Source organism: Ambystoma mexicanum, chromosome 12, assembly GCF_040938575.1.
Source record: "Ambystoma mexicanum isolate Mex_15411 chromosome 12, UKY_AmexF1_1, whole genome shotgun sequence".
NCBI lineage: Eukaryota > Metazoa > Chordata > Amphibia > Caudata > Ambystomatidae > Ambystoma > Ambystoma mexicanum.
Window position 1 is genome coordinate 34,647,402 of NC_090936.1, and position 16,865 is coordinate 34,664,266.

The window sequence follows — 16,865 nt, forward strand, 5'->3', positions numbered from 1 at the left end:
CAGAGAGAGAAATAAAGATAATTTAGTGTTCGTAAACACTTTTTAGTAATCTCTCGAATAGAATTCAAAAAATTGTCCATCGAAATTGGGGTATCCTTGAGAAAGGGAAAGTACCATTACAGAGACCCTTGATGGCATTCCGAAGGAGTAGATCTATAAAAGATCAGATCATGCGGAATGATATCACTAAACAGACCAAACCACAAATGACCCTAACAGAAACATGGGGGATGCGAGCACCAGAGGGGCACTACCCGTGTGGGTCTTGCGTTTGTTGTCAACAGACTGAAAAAACAGAAATAGACTTAGGCCTTAAAAGTCTATGGAAACAAAAAGTCCTGACTAATTGCAACTCTTGTTTTGTAGTCTACGTGATCTGGTGCCCCTGTAAAAAGGTATATATAGGGAAGACGGAAAGAAAAATCAAAATCCGGATTACAGAACATAAGAGCTGCATAAAAAATAGAGTGCATTCTGCCCCACTAGTTGGACACTTTATAGAGATGCTACATAAAGTAGAAGATCTGAGATGGTCAATTGTATATGTGGTAAGGCCAACGAATGACAAACCTTGATAGAAGAAAGATAGCTCAGAAAGAAAAAGAACTTATCTTTCTAACAAAAAGCAAGGAATTGGGTCTTAATGAGAAGACACAATAAGAAATTAACTTGTTATCTTCTGAGGTTCAGGACTAGCTATATGATTAGTGATACAAGACTGAGGATGCAAAATAACCCATATCTCGTTTGTTTTTAAGGAAATGGGTCATGTATCCCAGTCTTGATAGTTAAGCTATTTTGAGTACACAATAAAATGCGAGCACCTTTTTAGAACAACGAGAATTAGTCATGCAAAATAGTTGTTTTCGTTTTGATATGTGTATCCGCAGAATTCCACGATCACGATGGAATGGACGGTTCACCTTCCAATCTGAGTCCCTAATTACGTACATTCCTCCATTCGACCAATGAAATATGGATTAATACAACCTACCGAGCGGAGATATGCAAGGTGACCCCAGCAAACGCGGGTGTCTTTTTCGCGCGTGTGAAGCGCGAGGCTACGCCGCGCTGGTGTGCTAGTCTGCAGAGGCCCTGGAGTGAAAGTAATAGGGGGCCGAAGGCAGGACATGGAAAATTACACAGAAATAGAAAAGGCGAGCGCCGGGATACTGCATCCTAATCACGTGACATGATGGTCACATGGGAGGCTAAATCTAATAAAAAGCGAAGATGGACAATGAAATAGAAAGGAGGCGCACAACGGAAAAAGAAGGAGATGCTACCAGCAGAGAAGACGGCAGAAAGGTCCGTAAAGGAGTAGGGAAAGCCAAAATTCAAACCCTGGCAACAATGGGAAGAAAATAGGAATTAAAAGGTAAGAATGGCTCAACCTTTGAGAAAAACAGAAGCACATTAAAATGCTCTGACTTTTAAATGATTTAAGTTTTGTGTCCGTGGTGTCTTTCTGTTTTAGGAAAATATACGCGGATGGCGACCCTCCCTTTGGATATTGTGAGAGGACTTGATCCGGTCAGCAAAGAGATGGTTTGCGGGATCTGCCAATAAGCACCAAGAACAGGGACCTGCATAATAAGATCATTAGGTCACTATGAAAGGCTGTGGTATATTGTGAGCTGCAGTGTATGGAGCAGACAATATGAATATGAAAAAATAAAAAAACTCATGGCAAATAAACAATGTTTCCCAATTAGGGACACATCCAAGTGGTCTTAAACAGTACATCTGGTGGAGAGCAATTCCGTTCGGATACCAGAGCGATCTGGAGGTGGGAAACATAGAATCAGAGGGGCCGCATCAGGACGAAAGGAAACAAGAAGTGAGCATTTCAAAGGTAATATACTAAGACAAGTCTTAGACATCAAATGATCCTTAATGTAATCATAGTGAGTGACATAACAGTATGTTTGATCCAATGAAGGGCTAGATCAAATGTATAGTGAATGTGACAGGATTATGGCCTATTTAATGAAGGGTGTGATACAATCTACTAAGAATTAACCCATCATGTGAAACCTGTCCTGACCAAGGTAGATAGTTGATGTTATAACAGATGTAAAGAAGGAATTCATCTAATTAAGGGCTCTCTTCTGCTGATAATTGATATGCAGCAGGTTGCATATAATAAAAATGTCAACCGGGATGTATTTCGAGTACTAAAATCCGACTATCCGATACTTGCTTCCAACAGTTTATACGTCTGATGGTTGAACCTTAGGAATGGACTAACGGGATCCCATTGAAAGCTGATCCTTTAGAGAAAAAAATCTAAAATAAGACAAACACAATTGTACATTTCAATGGAATGTGGTTAATTTTACCCCTGAAGAATTTCCTTGTTAGTAGAATGAAAGTGTGATAGGAATGAAACATGTCGGGTATGGTATGAAAGTAAGCATGGGTTTTATGAATATAAAGTGAAATGTTTTATGGACTGGGATGTACTTCTCTATGAGAGGAGAGCAAGCTATAGATCCAGATTAAGATATGAATTTCTATAATTATTAAATGATGGAATACTACATGATATTGAATGTGCACAGAAATTATTGAGCAATGTATGGTGTTTACGAAGTGTGTCAAATTATTCAAAAGATTTTTAAAATTGTTGATGGAAAAAAAGAAAAGAAAATCAAGTTTTTTACTGATGATGTTATAAAAAATAAATAACTATTTTTGATATTAATTGGTGTATGAGAATCTAATGGTTACTAATCATATGCAATAAGGACCAACCACGAATGGAGTTGGGGAAGCAAGTGACCGAATGAACATAATGTATTGTTAAACAAGTGTTTTTTGTAGAGGGCTGTTCATAGGTGGTCGCTGAAAATATTACCTCGGGTCTCTCTAAGTTAGTTGTGACAATTGAGTAACAACACCAGCCACTTACCCAACCTCGGCATGACAGCTCCAAGAAACTGTTCATCTTCCTGGAAGTGGTTTTCTTGCAGCGATTCAAGCAGCTTGTGTAGAATTTCTTGGGGGACCTTACAACCATTTCCCTTAAGCTCAGTGAAACGAGTCAAGCGGAAGCTTTTGTCCAGTTCATAACTTTCAGGGTTAAAAGATTCCCGGACAGACATGGCTCTTGAAGGTTCTCCACGTTTGCGTTCTGAATACAAATGATGTTATCCCTCTTCCTTCCTCAGTCTGTTTACAAAAAAATAAAATGTAAACCTTATTAAAATGTAGATTTTAGTTCACTACACAACAGAAACAATATAACATTTTGGCAAAACTCAATTACACACGAAAAGGACAAATGCAAAAGATTTTTTAAACAAGATTTTTGTCGTCGGTTAGGAGAGTTTTTCAAAGCTCTTGGTAGTGTTTTCTGGGGAGTCAAACTTAACAGACATGCACGAGTTTACACAAAGTCTAACCAAACCCATCACCGGTACAGTGACTGAGCAGGAAGCCTTAAGAGTCAGGATTCAGGTCAAGACATGGTACTGAGACGGTGCTTATTTCTGCCTTGGACGATAATCTGAGAGCTGCAGACGAGGGCGACATTAGCATGCTGGGCCTGTCGGCAGCCTTCGACACGGCCGATTTCCCCATTCTTATTTCCAGATTATCCATGGCGACTCAGGTGTATGACAACTCGATAAAATGGTTTACTTTTTTTTTTTAGACGATTGATCCCAGCAAGTTAAGTTGTGTCCACACCTGACTCCTTACCAGTCAGGTGTGATGTGGCCAAGGTTCTTCTTTGTCTCCACTATCATTTAATATTTATATACGTCCATTGCAGAGTATCTTTTCCCAATTTGATCTACAGTAGTATTCTTATGCAGACGATACACAAATGTACGTCTGGCTAAAACAACCAGTGGAAGTAATTGACTATTATATTATCCTGTGCAGACAAAACAGAAGACTGGATGTTGGAAAACAAGCAACTGAATCCTTCAAAAACCGAAGTCATTGTAATCGGCTCAAAGGAACTAGCTAACATCCTACAATCTCTTCAATGTTCAGCGCTTTTCTAAGTGCCAACAAAGTTCTCACTCAAAGTAAAGAAACTTGGCTGCATTTGGCAGTCACACTTGAAAAGCAATTTACAGGTTAATCAAACTGTCAAGTTTACTTTCAACTTAAAAACTGTTGAAGCCTTTTTGCAGAGAAAGATCACCGAGTGGTAGTTGGAGCATTAACTAACTTGAAGTTAGACTATTTTAATGCCTCATTTTTGGCCTTTAAAAAAAACATACATAGACTGCAAGTCGCTCAGAATTCAGCTGTTGGGCTCATCTTTTCTCTGCCTAGGAAATCATCGGTCTTCCAGTTTCATAGGAGCCTTCATTAGCTCCTGGTGCAGCCGAGGGTCCCGTTCAAGACTCTGTTTTTTAAATGCATGCATGGCCTGGCACCTACCCATCTTCCTTCAAAAATCACAGTCTATCACCCAAATCGGTCACTTTGAACCTTGGAACAAGGTCTTTTGGTGGTTGCACCATCAGAGCCATCTCCTGTGGAGACGGGCGCTTTTCCTCTGTAGGCCCGCGGACCTGAACTATGTTACCAATTGATCTATGAAAAATTAGTTCTCATTATCTTCCGGAAAAGGCTAAAAACGTACCTCTTTGAATGTGTTTCAGCTCTTTGTGCAATCACCTCATTTGCGCCCAGATGCAGATTCACCATGGTTCCATGTGATATGTGCTGTACCAGTCCGAAAATCAAATCACGAAGTGGATTACAAGCTTAGCGTATTGCCTGCTCGGCAGGGCCCTAAAGGGACGGTAACGGCCTACCAGACCAAGCCTAAGTAGGCTTGATTCTCTATAACCCAACCCTCCCCCACCCTAACGAGGACCCATGAGCAACAGGGAGTTGATAACTACCCTGCAAGGCTGGTTGGGAACTGTGATATGCCAGAAGTTTAATATCCACATTTTGCTCTGAAGATTGCATTAATATTTTTGAAGGGTATACGGTCCACTAGATTTAAACCACTACTACCTTTTCCAAATCGTTAATCTTTATCAGACAAGATTAATAAGAAATTCCCAGTAAAGAAACGGTTGCATTGAACACTGGTTTCCAATATGACCAAACAAAAATGAAGGAGTCAACTGAACAATTTGCGGAACTAGCCGGGTGGTGGGGGGTATAACTAATATCACTCGAGCCTTCAAATAAACAATATGCTTGCTTATGTGAACACTGCGATTAATAAGTATATGAAATGTTGCTCCACCTATAAAGAATGAGACTGACAGGGACCCCCAAAATACAACACACAATAAGACAAGCCCATAACTAAAGACACCACCAAAGACATGAATAAACACCAATCTGAAGGTCAGATGATTTAGGTTCCATGTGAAAACGAAGCAGAAAAAATGCAGTCTTGACAAAAAAAGTAACTGGGAAAGGGCTGTGGTGAAGAGATCATCATTATGTGTGAAAATACCACCATTGCCTAAATCGTGCTAAAATGACATTTCAATGGATACCATATCATTAGACTTCTGTAACGAAGCAAAAACATACAGCAGATTCGTGAAACTTCCCTACGGCATTTCAAATCTTGTTTCGTTCGTTGTGTCCCCCGCAATCATGTAATGGAAGCGGGGGGTGGGGGGAATACCCTTGCAACCCCCAAACCAATTATATCGTTCAAGGGGAGCAGGGGACTCCCCCCCGCAATCCCGGTTCGGTATAATGAAGACACTTTCAGTGAGCCGACTGCACTATGGCCTTAATGAGAGTTCTGCTCATGCTCCCTGGCGATTTCCTAAAGGGACACTTCCTTCTTCATGTGCGCAGACTTTACTGAAGGAACACTTTTTCGAAATACACATGTGCGTTAAGGTTTCTTTTTTCCAAATGCCCAGTTTACTGTAGAAACACTATTCCTATTTTTACATGCGCGCTAACATTTTTGGTGCGTCTCCAAGAAGTTCATGCGCACTATGTTAATTTAGCTTCCCTTAGAGTCTGCGCCATTAAAGCAAAGTCACAAGAAAAAAAATGTTCTCTGCAACTGTGACGGCTCTTTATACAGCGACATTTTCACTGGATACCATGATTTATTAACTAAGGGGCAGGCTTATTTAAGTCATCAATTAAAAATGGCTGAGGGAAAATTGCAAGCCAATAGCCAGCCATAGAAAAAGTCACTGGCCACCTCAAATCTAGACATACACACCATTTCTAACATACCACGTGTTCTTTATCACTAGGCAATGAGCCCTGAAAGCAGTATATGCAATTTTTAACATTAGGATCCATAAATACATTAAGGCTCATGATTCATGCAAAAACTTAACCACTGTAGACACGCCGACAAGAGTTGGACATTTACAACACCCTTGCTTCCTGGACCAATTTGAATTCCATGGCAGCGCAGGCACACACTTTACTCTTGTTAGCAAAACGAAACCCACGCAGCACCACAACGGCATAGAATGGTGTTACTCAAACATATACACATTTTCACTGCTGCATACATGCCAACCCGCCCGTATTAGGTTGGAAACGCCCGACATTTCCATTAAAAATAGTGCTATTTTTTACTGTCTCCAGCCTAAAATAATTAGAACCCCAATGCAATCCTAGGTGAAAATTAAATTCTCCCGATTTCTAAGGTGAAATTTCGCACTGAGGGGGATCAAGAATGTCGGCATGTCTGCAGCTGCCAGGGGACCATCGGGGCACCTCAGTTGACCTGTGAAATATTACCCAGGCAGTTTTGACATACAGAGTTCACACATCTACTGAAGGGCCCAACTCTGTAAACCAGAACTGTGTGCGGCACCCGAGATGACCCATGTTACCACCATCACCAACACTGGTGAAAGCACCGTGGAGACGTTGAGGGCACTAGAAGATGGACGTGTGCCCATTCCGGTAATCTAAACTTTTGTTTTTAGCAACGGTCTTTGTGAAACGTGGTTTGCATTCTGTATAGTGCATTGAAACTGGACACATGCCAGTGATTTGCTTCCTCTTCGTAGTTGTTTTTACTACTGCTGAAGCTACCATCACCACCACACTCCACGGATAGTATTGGTGAATAAAGGGCTTTAGAGAGCTGTAGGACTTTCACTCTAAATTACCCAAATAACAGGCACCACTTAGGGGTATGGGCTAATAAGAAACGCATACACACTGAATATTTTTGAAGTTTAAAATAGGCACCATGTTGCTATAGGGCTGACTAAGTCTTGCCCTCAATCCTGAATAATTACACTTCTTCCGTACTGCCAGTCAGTACGTCACTGCAGGGATCGAAGTAAAGAGTTGAAGAATAAGCAGGAACTAATAGTTAATCAGTATCCAACATTGGCCCATTGAGCTGGCGCCAGCTCTGTGGAAGGAGGAGCCATGGCATACTATTAAGCAAATACCTTGAACAAGGGGAAGGCAGTATCACATTGTAAGGCACAAGTTGGCCAGGTGATCCTTAAGTATCTCTGGTAGCTGTATTTATCAAGCAAACCAGACTCCTCTAGGCTAGAAGGAGCAGCTAAACAGCTCCTAGTTCAGAAGAAGTTTGAACCGTGTCATTGTCACAACTACCAGCGCTCTGGCCCTGAAGCATTGCAAAGGACTCTATTTGAGCCAATAATATGATATGAAGTGTGGATAAGAAAACCTGTAACATAACTATATTATAGGAAGTAAGCCATAGGGTCTAAAATAAATAAAAATGTATACCAGCAAACAGTTAAAAGGGTAAGCTAACTGTAAATGGATCCATGTGAAATTCACCCATTATCTGAATTTAAACGTTAATGTTATGGGGTCTTATACAGCACACTGGTGCCACTTACATGGTCTCTTGTCGCTCTGGTCGGATCTTCAATGGAAGAAGGGTTGGGGGTGTTTGTTAGTGCAATTGAGAGGGAGAAGAGCAAGAGAGCTTTGATGTACTGTTGGCAGCTTCAGTTCAGAGAAACCAGTCACCAAGCATTTTTGGTTGGTAACCGTCGAGGTACGATTGTGCATAGTTCGGTTTCATATTGGGTGTTGTGAAGTACATGTAGTTTGCAGTGCAGAGGTATGGTTGGGTTTAGTTCAGAATGTGAGGTCGAGTATGCAGAATGGTGAGTTTTTAGTACAGGCTGTATTGACCAATTCATACCCAGAAGAAGTATAGTACAGATCAGATGCACGTCCAACAGCCTTCACTGATACTTCAAACTTTGTGGCGGCAGGAATGCTAGAGGCAGAGACAAATCCCCATTTCCCACTAGGCTGAAAAGCAAGAAACTAAATAATTAATTCGCCCGACCATCCAATTTCTACCAGGAAGAAAGCAGTAAACAAGGCTTTGGGGGGGGGCAGATTACTGGACAGTAATTTTGCTCCAATTTAAGGGCCGTTGGAAAGGTAATGAGGGAAGTTACGTTTAACAAGACATGTAGCTGATCCAGGGTTCCATGTTTGCATTTTGAGACTTGTGGTTCATGGCTTCCCACATTATAAACCCTCGTCCCACAATGCAAGGTTAAAACCAGGACTGGGCTAGCATCTCCCAAGGGGAATGGGACAGGTCTGCATATATGTCACACATGCAAATATAGGATTATTAAGGGGGCAAATCCTACTTTTACACTGCATAATGGCAGATCATTTGCATTGGTTTAATAATGCAGGGGTGTTTCACACAAGCACGTAGCTACTACCTATATCGTTAACACCACTGCTTAAAATAACAATATCAGCAGCATCACTTTGACACCTTCTGCAAACTATAGATCAGTAATTCAACTGAACGGACAGTCCTTACACTTCATGGGATAAGGGGCTGCTGGAAGGGACCTATTGCTACCGCTGGGAATGTCCTACCAGTTAACACAGCAGGGTCCCAATTCCAGTTTAATCATCTTATGTGATCCTAAGTAAATAGAGCATATTTATGTACCCCATTTACTTTACCTGAGAAAAACAGAACTGCAGTATAAGCCTGCATATTAAATACATTGCCATTAAATGTCACAAATAAAATATATAAGCTCGTGCTTTAATGTAGGCACAGAGATACAATGCCATCCCACCTTGATTACACCTCGTAGCACGGTGGAATATTGTATATACCTATAAATTCCATGATATCAAAATACCGTTTTCTAGTCCATACAACTAGATAATGTAGTCTTGAACCCCGCATTTTATTTGGAGGGCTAATAAAATTGGGCTGCAATTCAAGTTAAAGTGGTGTTTCCCTAATGTTGACACATAATCCCATCTGACTCGCTGGTCAAGCAATGCATTAACGACGAAATAGATGACCAGGACACTCGACAGCACGAGACCCTTGGCCAAAAAAACGTGCAGACGTGTCTGCAGAAGGCTCGTGTGCAGCTTTCAGTTCTGAGAGAGCACACTAAAAAAAAGGCCGAGAAGCGTCGAAAGAGCCACAAGCAGCGAGAGTGGGGACGATGCCTTTAAACACAGGGGGGTGTGGCAGAGCGAAGCGTGCATGCAGGGGGTAAACATGATCTGGCCATGCTTGCAAGGTATAATGGCCTTTAAAGGGCCCAAGGGGCTGTGCAGGAAGGGGCAGCGCTGGACTTAAAAGGACAAGGCTCCACTAGCCAGAAAGGGCGCCCCAGTGCTCGTGTAAAGTGGTGCAGGATGCTTTAAGGGTGTTATTATTGTAGCCATGTGTTGCCAAGTTCATTTTAGGTTATGCACATGTGGGACACTGTAGCTGGTGTTGGTGCCATGCAAAAGTCAATTCTTAAATGATTATATATATATATGCTGTAGTCCAGGAATGATGCCTTTAACCCTTGCCTCGCTAGAGCCAGGAGAGTGAAGGCACTGGGAATGTGTGGGGCAGGGGGGGCCTGGTTTCCACACAAAGGTGATGCTCCAGCTTACACACCTAGGGAGGGGGTCTGTGGGCAGCCGCCTCCCGGGGCTGCACAGTGCTGCAGAAGCCCGGGCCTGGGTGCAGCGGCATCACTCAGCCCTGCACGCAGGGGAAATGCAACCCCCCCCCCCCCGGAGGCGGGAGCTGCAACACAGGCAGGGGCGCGCGGCTTTAACCGTGTCCTCGCCGGAGAAGAAACCAGGCTCACAGATACAAAAAATAAATTTTAAAAAAAGTGAACAAAAGGCTCTGCGTCCCCTCCTCCACCCCCAGCGCCCAGACACGAACCCCAGAACCCACCGGCACTAGGGGCTGGGCTGCCGAAGCATCTTCCGCAGACGCGACATTTAAACGGGCCGAGTCCCATTAAACTGCGAAGAGGGGGGCGGGGGGGTCACCAAATATGTCGGCGGTTGAAAAGATTAACCCGTGCGCGGCCGGCGCTGCCACACGCAGGCTCTTTTCTTAAAGAGGCAGGGCCTGGCGGCGACGCGAGGGCCGGGGCGCGCGAGCGAGCGCGCCCGCAGTGACGGTTCGCAGGCAGGCCCTTACGGCTTAAGGGGGCACGTTTGCGGACGGTTTAAAATTAAAAGCCTAAAGGTACATTTCCCCTTTAAAATGCGGCCCCGCCTCCCCCTGCAGCCTCTTACCGGTTCCCTCAGCATGTCCGCGCGGCGACGGCACTGGCGTCTACCCGGCATGCAGTGCGCGCGGGGCTGCCCCTGGCGCCGCCTGACTGGAGAGCGCAGCCAGCCAGCCAGCCAGCCAGCCAGCCAGCCAGCCAGCCAGCCGACCGGCCCTGGGGGACGGGGGTTGGAGGAGGTGGCTTCCTTGCGTCCCAGTGAATGGGGAGAAAGGTGCCCCAGTGTTCAGAAGGGGCGCTGCACTGCTGTCCCCAAACAGGGCTGCCTTTTACACCTGCCTTTAAGAGCGGTAGGCCCACAGCAACTGGGCAGGAATTCAACACTCTTACAGGCTCGGCACATGGATACAAATAAATGCACAGGAAAACAGAAGTAGAGGGGACATTGGCTGTAATGCAAACACAAACTAGTGTATGGTAAAGCTCCCAACCTTTTGTGTCACCAAGGCGGGTGAAAACAGCCTATTTTCTTTTTGGCAGGTGAGAAGCCATATTTGATCGGTCATTTATAACGCACTTAAAATACCCAGATTTTCTAAGCACAAACCCAGGGATCAAACCTGTTTTGCTCCGTGTCGCCTTGCTTCCAAGGCGAGTGCATTGCCGCTGGGCTATCCTCCTGAGACCATAGATGGGAATGGGTGTATGAGGGACTTGGCGGGTGATTCAGCTGCTTGCAAGGCGGGTGAAACAAGCAGGTGAGTTGAGAGCTATGGCATGGGAGGGTGCTCAATGCTCTGCCCTCACAGGCCTGGCTCACCCTTATATACAAACGGAGTGGCTAAATCCATTCTCCACCCATGAAGCTGCACATATGATAACAACAAAAGGTCCATTTCGAAGAAGCCTTTATTTGCAAAAGGCTTTCATTGCCACAGCCTCTGACAGCCTTAAGATTTGAGCCAGCAGCTTCGGTCGCTGTGTACATTCTCAGCCGGAGCCTGAACTGTCCTCGTTGGTTTGAGGCATCACGCATTCCGCAGCTTAGCTCTGCGACCTCGCCTGGGAGTTTCAGCTATTAAGGCAGTCTCCTTGCATCACATGTACCACAAAGAAAGTGCATGGTAACAGCCACCTCGAATGCCAGAGGTGGGCGCATTAATTCATGTTTTTAGTCGGACATTAAGAACATTACCAATAAAATTAGCTTTTTGTATTCAAATAAACTGGCAGCGAAACATCCATCAGAAAGAAAATTACTGAGAGGTAAGTCATTTGATCTTCTAATGGATTTCTTTGTCCGAGGTTTGGATTCTTCATCTATGGTAGACTCCCAAAGCAGTACAGAAATCTGGGTGGGAGCAAGTACACCACCTAGACCAGAAAACTTTGGAGGACCACCCTACAAAAATGGGCATCCTTGCCTGAAAGGGAATCCAAGTAGTAATGATTAGAAAACATGTGGAGATGCCCATGTTGCCGCTTGGTAGATGTCCAGGACAGCGACTCCCCTCTGCAGGGCATAGGCTGCAAGTTCTCTGGTCGAATGGGCTCCCAGACTCTCGGGGACATCCTTCCCAGCCAGATGATAGCATTCTGAAATGCAGATAATCCACCTTGACAGGGTCTGTTTAGTCACAGCCCTGCCAGCACAAGCCCCAACATAACGGGATCTGTGATTTTGATTTAAAAAAAAAAAAACACTTTTTTCTTTTCTTTTTGGCCATTTCAATGCATTTATATGCAGGGGGAGACCCCTACAACAACTCCCTTACAATATTTATTTCCCTATAAATGCATTGAAATGCGCAGTTTGAAAATGAGCATTTTTGGCCACAGGATTTTCAGCCGTGAAATAATGGGATGATACCACGTAACGAATGAAGTGCTGGTCATCTTTCCTAGTCTCTCTTGACCAAGAGTCATAGTAGCTGAGGGCCGGCACCGGGTCGACCCAATGGAATCGTTCCACTGCCTTAGAAGGATGAGGAAAAAAACATAGGAAGTTGGTCTTTTCAAAGAGATGAAAATCCGAGACCACTTTGGAAGTAAAGAGGGTCTCCTTCTTTAAATGTCGCCTTCTCTTTGGCGAAAACCAAATCGGGAATTTTAACATTACATCTGCAGCTTACTCACCCATCTTGCATAAGTGATGCAACCAGGAAAATCCCCTTACTGGTGAGCAATCCAATAGAACAGGCATGCAAGGGCTGAAACGGAGCTCCCATAAGGAATGTCAAAATCAAATTTAAATCCTACGCTGAAACCATAAACTGCCATGGAGGAAACTGTTTACACGAACCTAGCAAGAACTGCACAACAGTGGGGATTGCGAAGAACGAGCCTGGTTCTGGAGACCGCTTTAAAACCAAGAAAGTCCCAGTCTACACAAGCGAGGAGCTGCAGCGACGCTGTGTTCGTGCTTTCAGTTGCCTTTGAGTTGCTGAGAAAAAGACTATTGTCTCTTTAAACTGGTCTATGCCTCTGGGTGACTCCACCTTAAAAGGTGTGCGCGGAGCGCCGAGGAGAGTCCCAGTCTACCCCAGTCCACCCTAGACCTACGGTCTCACTCCAAACCCTTTGCTGTAAAGGAGGGCATTTATATGAGTGGCCGTATGAATAGCCGCAGCAACACCCATACGATGGCCCCACAGACTCGGCTAAAACAGAAAATTCAACTCAAATCTGTGCGCCTGGGTTCCCTCGCTTTATCCCCCTCCCCTTCAACTTCCTCGTCTCAAGCGATGGCTGGCACTCCCGACTTCGCTTCATAAGTGGTGAGTGAAGGAAGTATGGAGGTAAGCGTTGGACCCACAATTATGTCTTTATTACCAATTAATCTATGGGACGAGTGTACAACGACTTGTACTGTGTTGATGCTATTGAAACTGACAGTGGCTGCCATTGAGGAAGAAAAGCTACTCACACGCCTTGGACTGAAGCCGTTCGCCGGCGCTCGTCTGAGCTCGGTAACAATTGTGTACCAACTGGAGTGTTCGGCTCCTCAGACAGAAGCCGCACCCCTTTGTTCAGCGTTTAACAAAAATGCACTTGCTTACGAAAATACTAGCGTAAATGAAAATACAAGGCTGAATGTAAACATAACAAATGGCGATTTCTTACCTTCACTGACGTTAATCCCTGCAGGCGCCCCGTCCGTAACATCCTTGGAGATGACCTTGATTGAAGTAAATACTGCGTCATTTGAATCCCCCTTTGCTGTAACTGACCCAGAGCTACTACAATTACAAGTATCTACTGATAACTCAAACATTTCCAATCTTGTGTTTATGCCTCCAATTGTTCAAGAAGAGATCGGGCTGTTCTCAAACAATTCTATTAAAACACGAGATGACATTGTGGGGAATGTACAACGCAAATCAACTACAAAGACAAACGTATGTCTCGGGAAATCAAACATTGAATGTAAACCCTCAACAGTGACTGGCGAAAGATCCACTCTGCCATGTAATATGCCTACTACACTTCCAAATAGTCATGGCATACCAAACAGTTTGCGAATGCCTCAGACTCAGAATATGACCACAGCGTCACTACGCCCGCAGACACTAAAAGGTCTTCAGTCTCATACTCCATCCATTCAGTCACCAACAATACTCGACCTAGCAGGTCAGGAGGCACGTCTCACTGAGAGGCTGACAGCTGACTTACAGCCCATTAAAGAAAAGCTAGTACAAAGCTTCGTTCACTCACAATGTGATAAACTGTTAAATTCAGTCCAAAGTGGACGTGACAAAGCTGAAATGGCAAGACGGTCCACTGGAGAGCCAATGAGGCTGCATTTAATTCATTCACAGAATGGAATGCTGTTAATTCCAACAAAGTCGAGTTCTTCTTCCATGGGTGATAATTTACCACAGATATATGGTGCAATGTGGCCTAAACACACAAATAAGGACGTAATGGAAGTAGAAATTATGCCACAAAATGCTGGGAAGCATGCCACACTAGATGAACATCTACGAGAACTGCATTCACAATCAGCATGTGATAAAATAGCACAGGATCACTTGAACAAAACAAACCTGTCGGTGGCCGCTGGCATCCAAATTCACAACAACATCCTAGCTGCAACTTCCTTAGCGCTCATCCCTTTTGTGAAGCTATACGAAAGTTTAAATGAGTCCATAAAAGACCAAGGACCTCAAATTAACAACCTAATCACAAAAGTAGATGCAATGACAATTAAACAGGGCCCTACAGCAAAGATTAGAAAGAGAGTCGGAGATCTCCTCACAATTGTATTGTATTTTATTTATAACGCGCAAACCCGCAGGCCCGGAGGCATCAGGGCGCAATTAGTACAAGGTTACAGAAATGCAGGTATAACAGAGCATTATTACAAACATGGGATCCAAAAATGCAGGTCAAGCAAAGAGTCATATATATTTGCAAGAGGATCTTATATACATATGTACAGTAGTTTCAGTGCCGATAGATGATAGTAGTGGACGGCAGGTCAGGGTATGTCGGGGAGAGGCGCGAAGATGGCCTTAATGCTGGTTGAAAAGCCAAGATCTAGTGTTGGCTTTGAAGGTATTGAAAGAGTCTTCCGCTCTAATTGAGACAGGGAGGGAGTTCCATAACTTGGAAGCTAAGACAGGGAAACTTGAGCCCCCTGCTTTTTGCAATTTAAATCTCGGGATCGCTAAACAGTGGGATTGGGCTGTTCTTAGAGGTCGGGAGGTAGAGTGGCGCGATAGTCGACTACCAAGGTAGATCGGGGCTTTGTTGGCTAGGCATTTGTGCGTAAGGGCAAGTGTTTTGAGTGAAATTCTCTGTTTGACAGGTAGCCAATTTAGCTTACTTCTGGTTTCTGTGATGTGGTGGTGTCGGGGAATGTTTAGCGCAGCACGAATGGCGTTGTTTTGTGTCGTTTGAAGTCTGTTCAGGTTCTCTTGGCTGGTGCCAAGATAAAGAGCACTGCAGTAATCAATTTTAGCCATAATAAGGGTTCTCGCTAGCGTAACGCTGTTAGACGTAGTGAGGAAAGGTCTGCAAGCTGCGATGAGTTTGCATGTGTATGCAGACGCAGATCTGACAGCATTCGTTTGTCGGGTTAATGAAAGTGTGGCATCAAGGTAGAAACCTAACGTTTTGGTATCTTTTGAGACACGAATGATATTACCATCTATGTTGAATGATTGATAGGACGGTTCTAGTCTGCTCAGACGTTGTGCAGTGCCCAAGATTAGGAGCTCCGTCTTGTCATCATTCAAGCACAACTGATGTTGGGCCATCCAGGCCTGGATGACCAAGTAGATGTCGTTAAGGGCTTTGGTGTCACCTAGATAATCACCAGTGATGGGGATGAGTATCTGGGTGTCGTCCGCATAGTTGGTATAGGAGACACCCAGATAGTCAAGTACATCAAAGAGTGGTTTCGTGAAAATGTTATAAAGTGTAGGTGACACACAAGATCCCTGAGGAACGCCGCAGTGAATCGGGGATCTGATGGTTGACCAGATCGAATGCGGCTGAGAGGTCGAGAAGTAGTAGCAGTGCTAATTTGCCTTGATCCTTTAGAACCTCGACAATGGCACTATCGCCTTGGTGATCTGGCGACAAGTGCCCAGGCAGAACATTCTGCTCTAATGTCTGCAACATTAGAATGTATGAAATGATTGAGACACAACATACATTCAAATTGTGATGGGATCCACGAACTATACAGCGGTGAAGCTGTTGAAAAAGAAAATAGAACCCACCTACCTCCAAACCGCCATTGTCTAGAACAAGTGCAATCTTCAGGAAAGGCCGCTCAGTCTATAAAGCCTACTACATTAGCTGTAAGTGCACCACAAGCAAGCAGTCCGAGTCCATCTGACGAGCAAGAAAGCGTTCTGGCTGTACCATTGGTGCCTTCAGTTGAATGCAATGGTCTAGAAATTGCAATAAACACCATTGCTGAAAATGTACAGACACAAGAACCCGAAAAATCTAGTGCCATACCAGACGAAAGATCTACGACGGAAAAGAAGATCACCTTCGATATATTCACAGGCGCGGCAAAGAATCTGCCCACTTGTAATGTCACGACAGCGAAGATGACTACAACAAAACAACAACCTGCTTTAAATAAAGCAAGTAATAAGTAAAAAAAAAAGAACTCCTCAAAAGTCAAACAATTTGTCAGAAACCTGTCAACTCCACATAAGCTTAGCCTATTTGAGCGTACACCACAAGGGCAACGCTCTGACAACTCAACAAAGGCACAACTGTTGGAGTTGAAGACTCAGCCTAAGAGTGTAAAGCCTTGTTTGACTCAAAGGCAGAATCCAAATAAGCGGCCAAGATTAGACTCTGATACTCAACAATCAGTGGAAGAGGAAGTTTCAGTGGATCTGTGTGACTTATCAACATATTCAATCGATTTAGCAGTCTCAGCAACCTCACATGAGGTAA

General features: G+C 44.1%; 2 protein-coding genes and 1 long non-coding RNA gene across 4 annotated transcripts in view; 1 reads left to right on the forward strand and 2 right to left on the reverse strand.

Moving 5' to 3' along the window:
• Positions 1 to 3,107, reverse strand: part of SEPHS1 (selenophosphate synthetase 1) — a 181,583-nt gene extending 178,476 nt beyond the window's left edge. The window contains exon 1 of the mRNA XM_069627883.1: positions 2,915 to 3,107. Coding sequence (XP_069483984.1) covers positions 2,915 to 3,107 — 193 coding nt within the window. The remainder of the gene's footprint in view (positions 1 to 2,914) is intronic.
• The window catches only part of BEND7 (BEN domain containing 7), a 133,492-nt gene continuing 119,703 nt past the window's right edge, over positions 3,077 to 16,865 (reverse strand). For both annotated transcript variants that reach the window (XM_069627882.1, XM_069627881.1), the window contains exon 9: positions 3,077 to 3,174. In XM_069627882.1, coding sequence (XP_069483983.1) covers positions 3,170 to 3,174 — 5 coding nt within the window. In that variant the 3' untranslated portion in view covers positions 3,077 to 3,169. The remainder of the gene's footprint in view (positions 3,175 to 16,865) is intronic.
• LOC138513223 (uncharacterized) overlaps positions 10,791 to 16,865 on the forward strand; it is a 132,113-nt gene continuing 126,038 nt past the window's right edge. Inside the window, exon 1 of the long non-coding RNA XR_011281732.1 lies at positions 10,791 to 10,979. This is a non-coding gene — a long non-coding RNA (uncharacterized lncRNA). The remainder of the gene's footprint in view (positions 10,980 to 16,865) is intronic.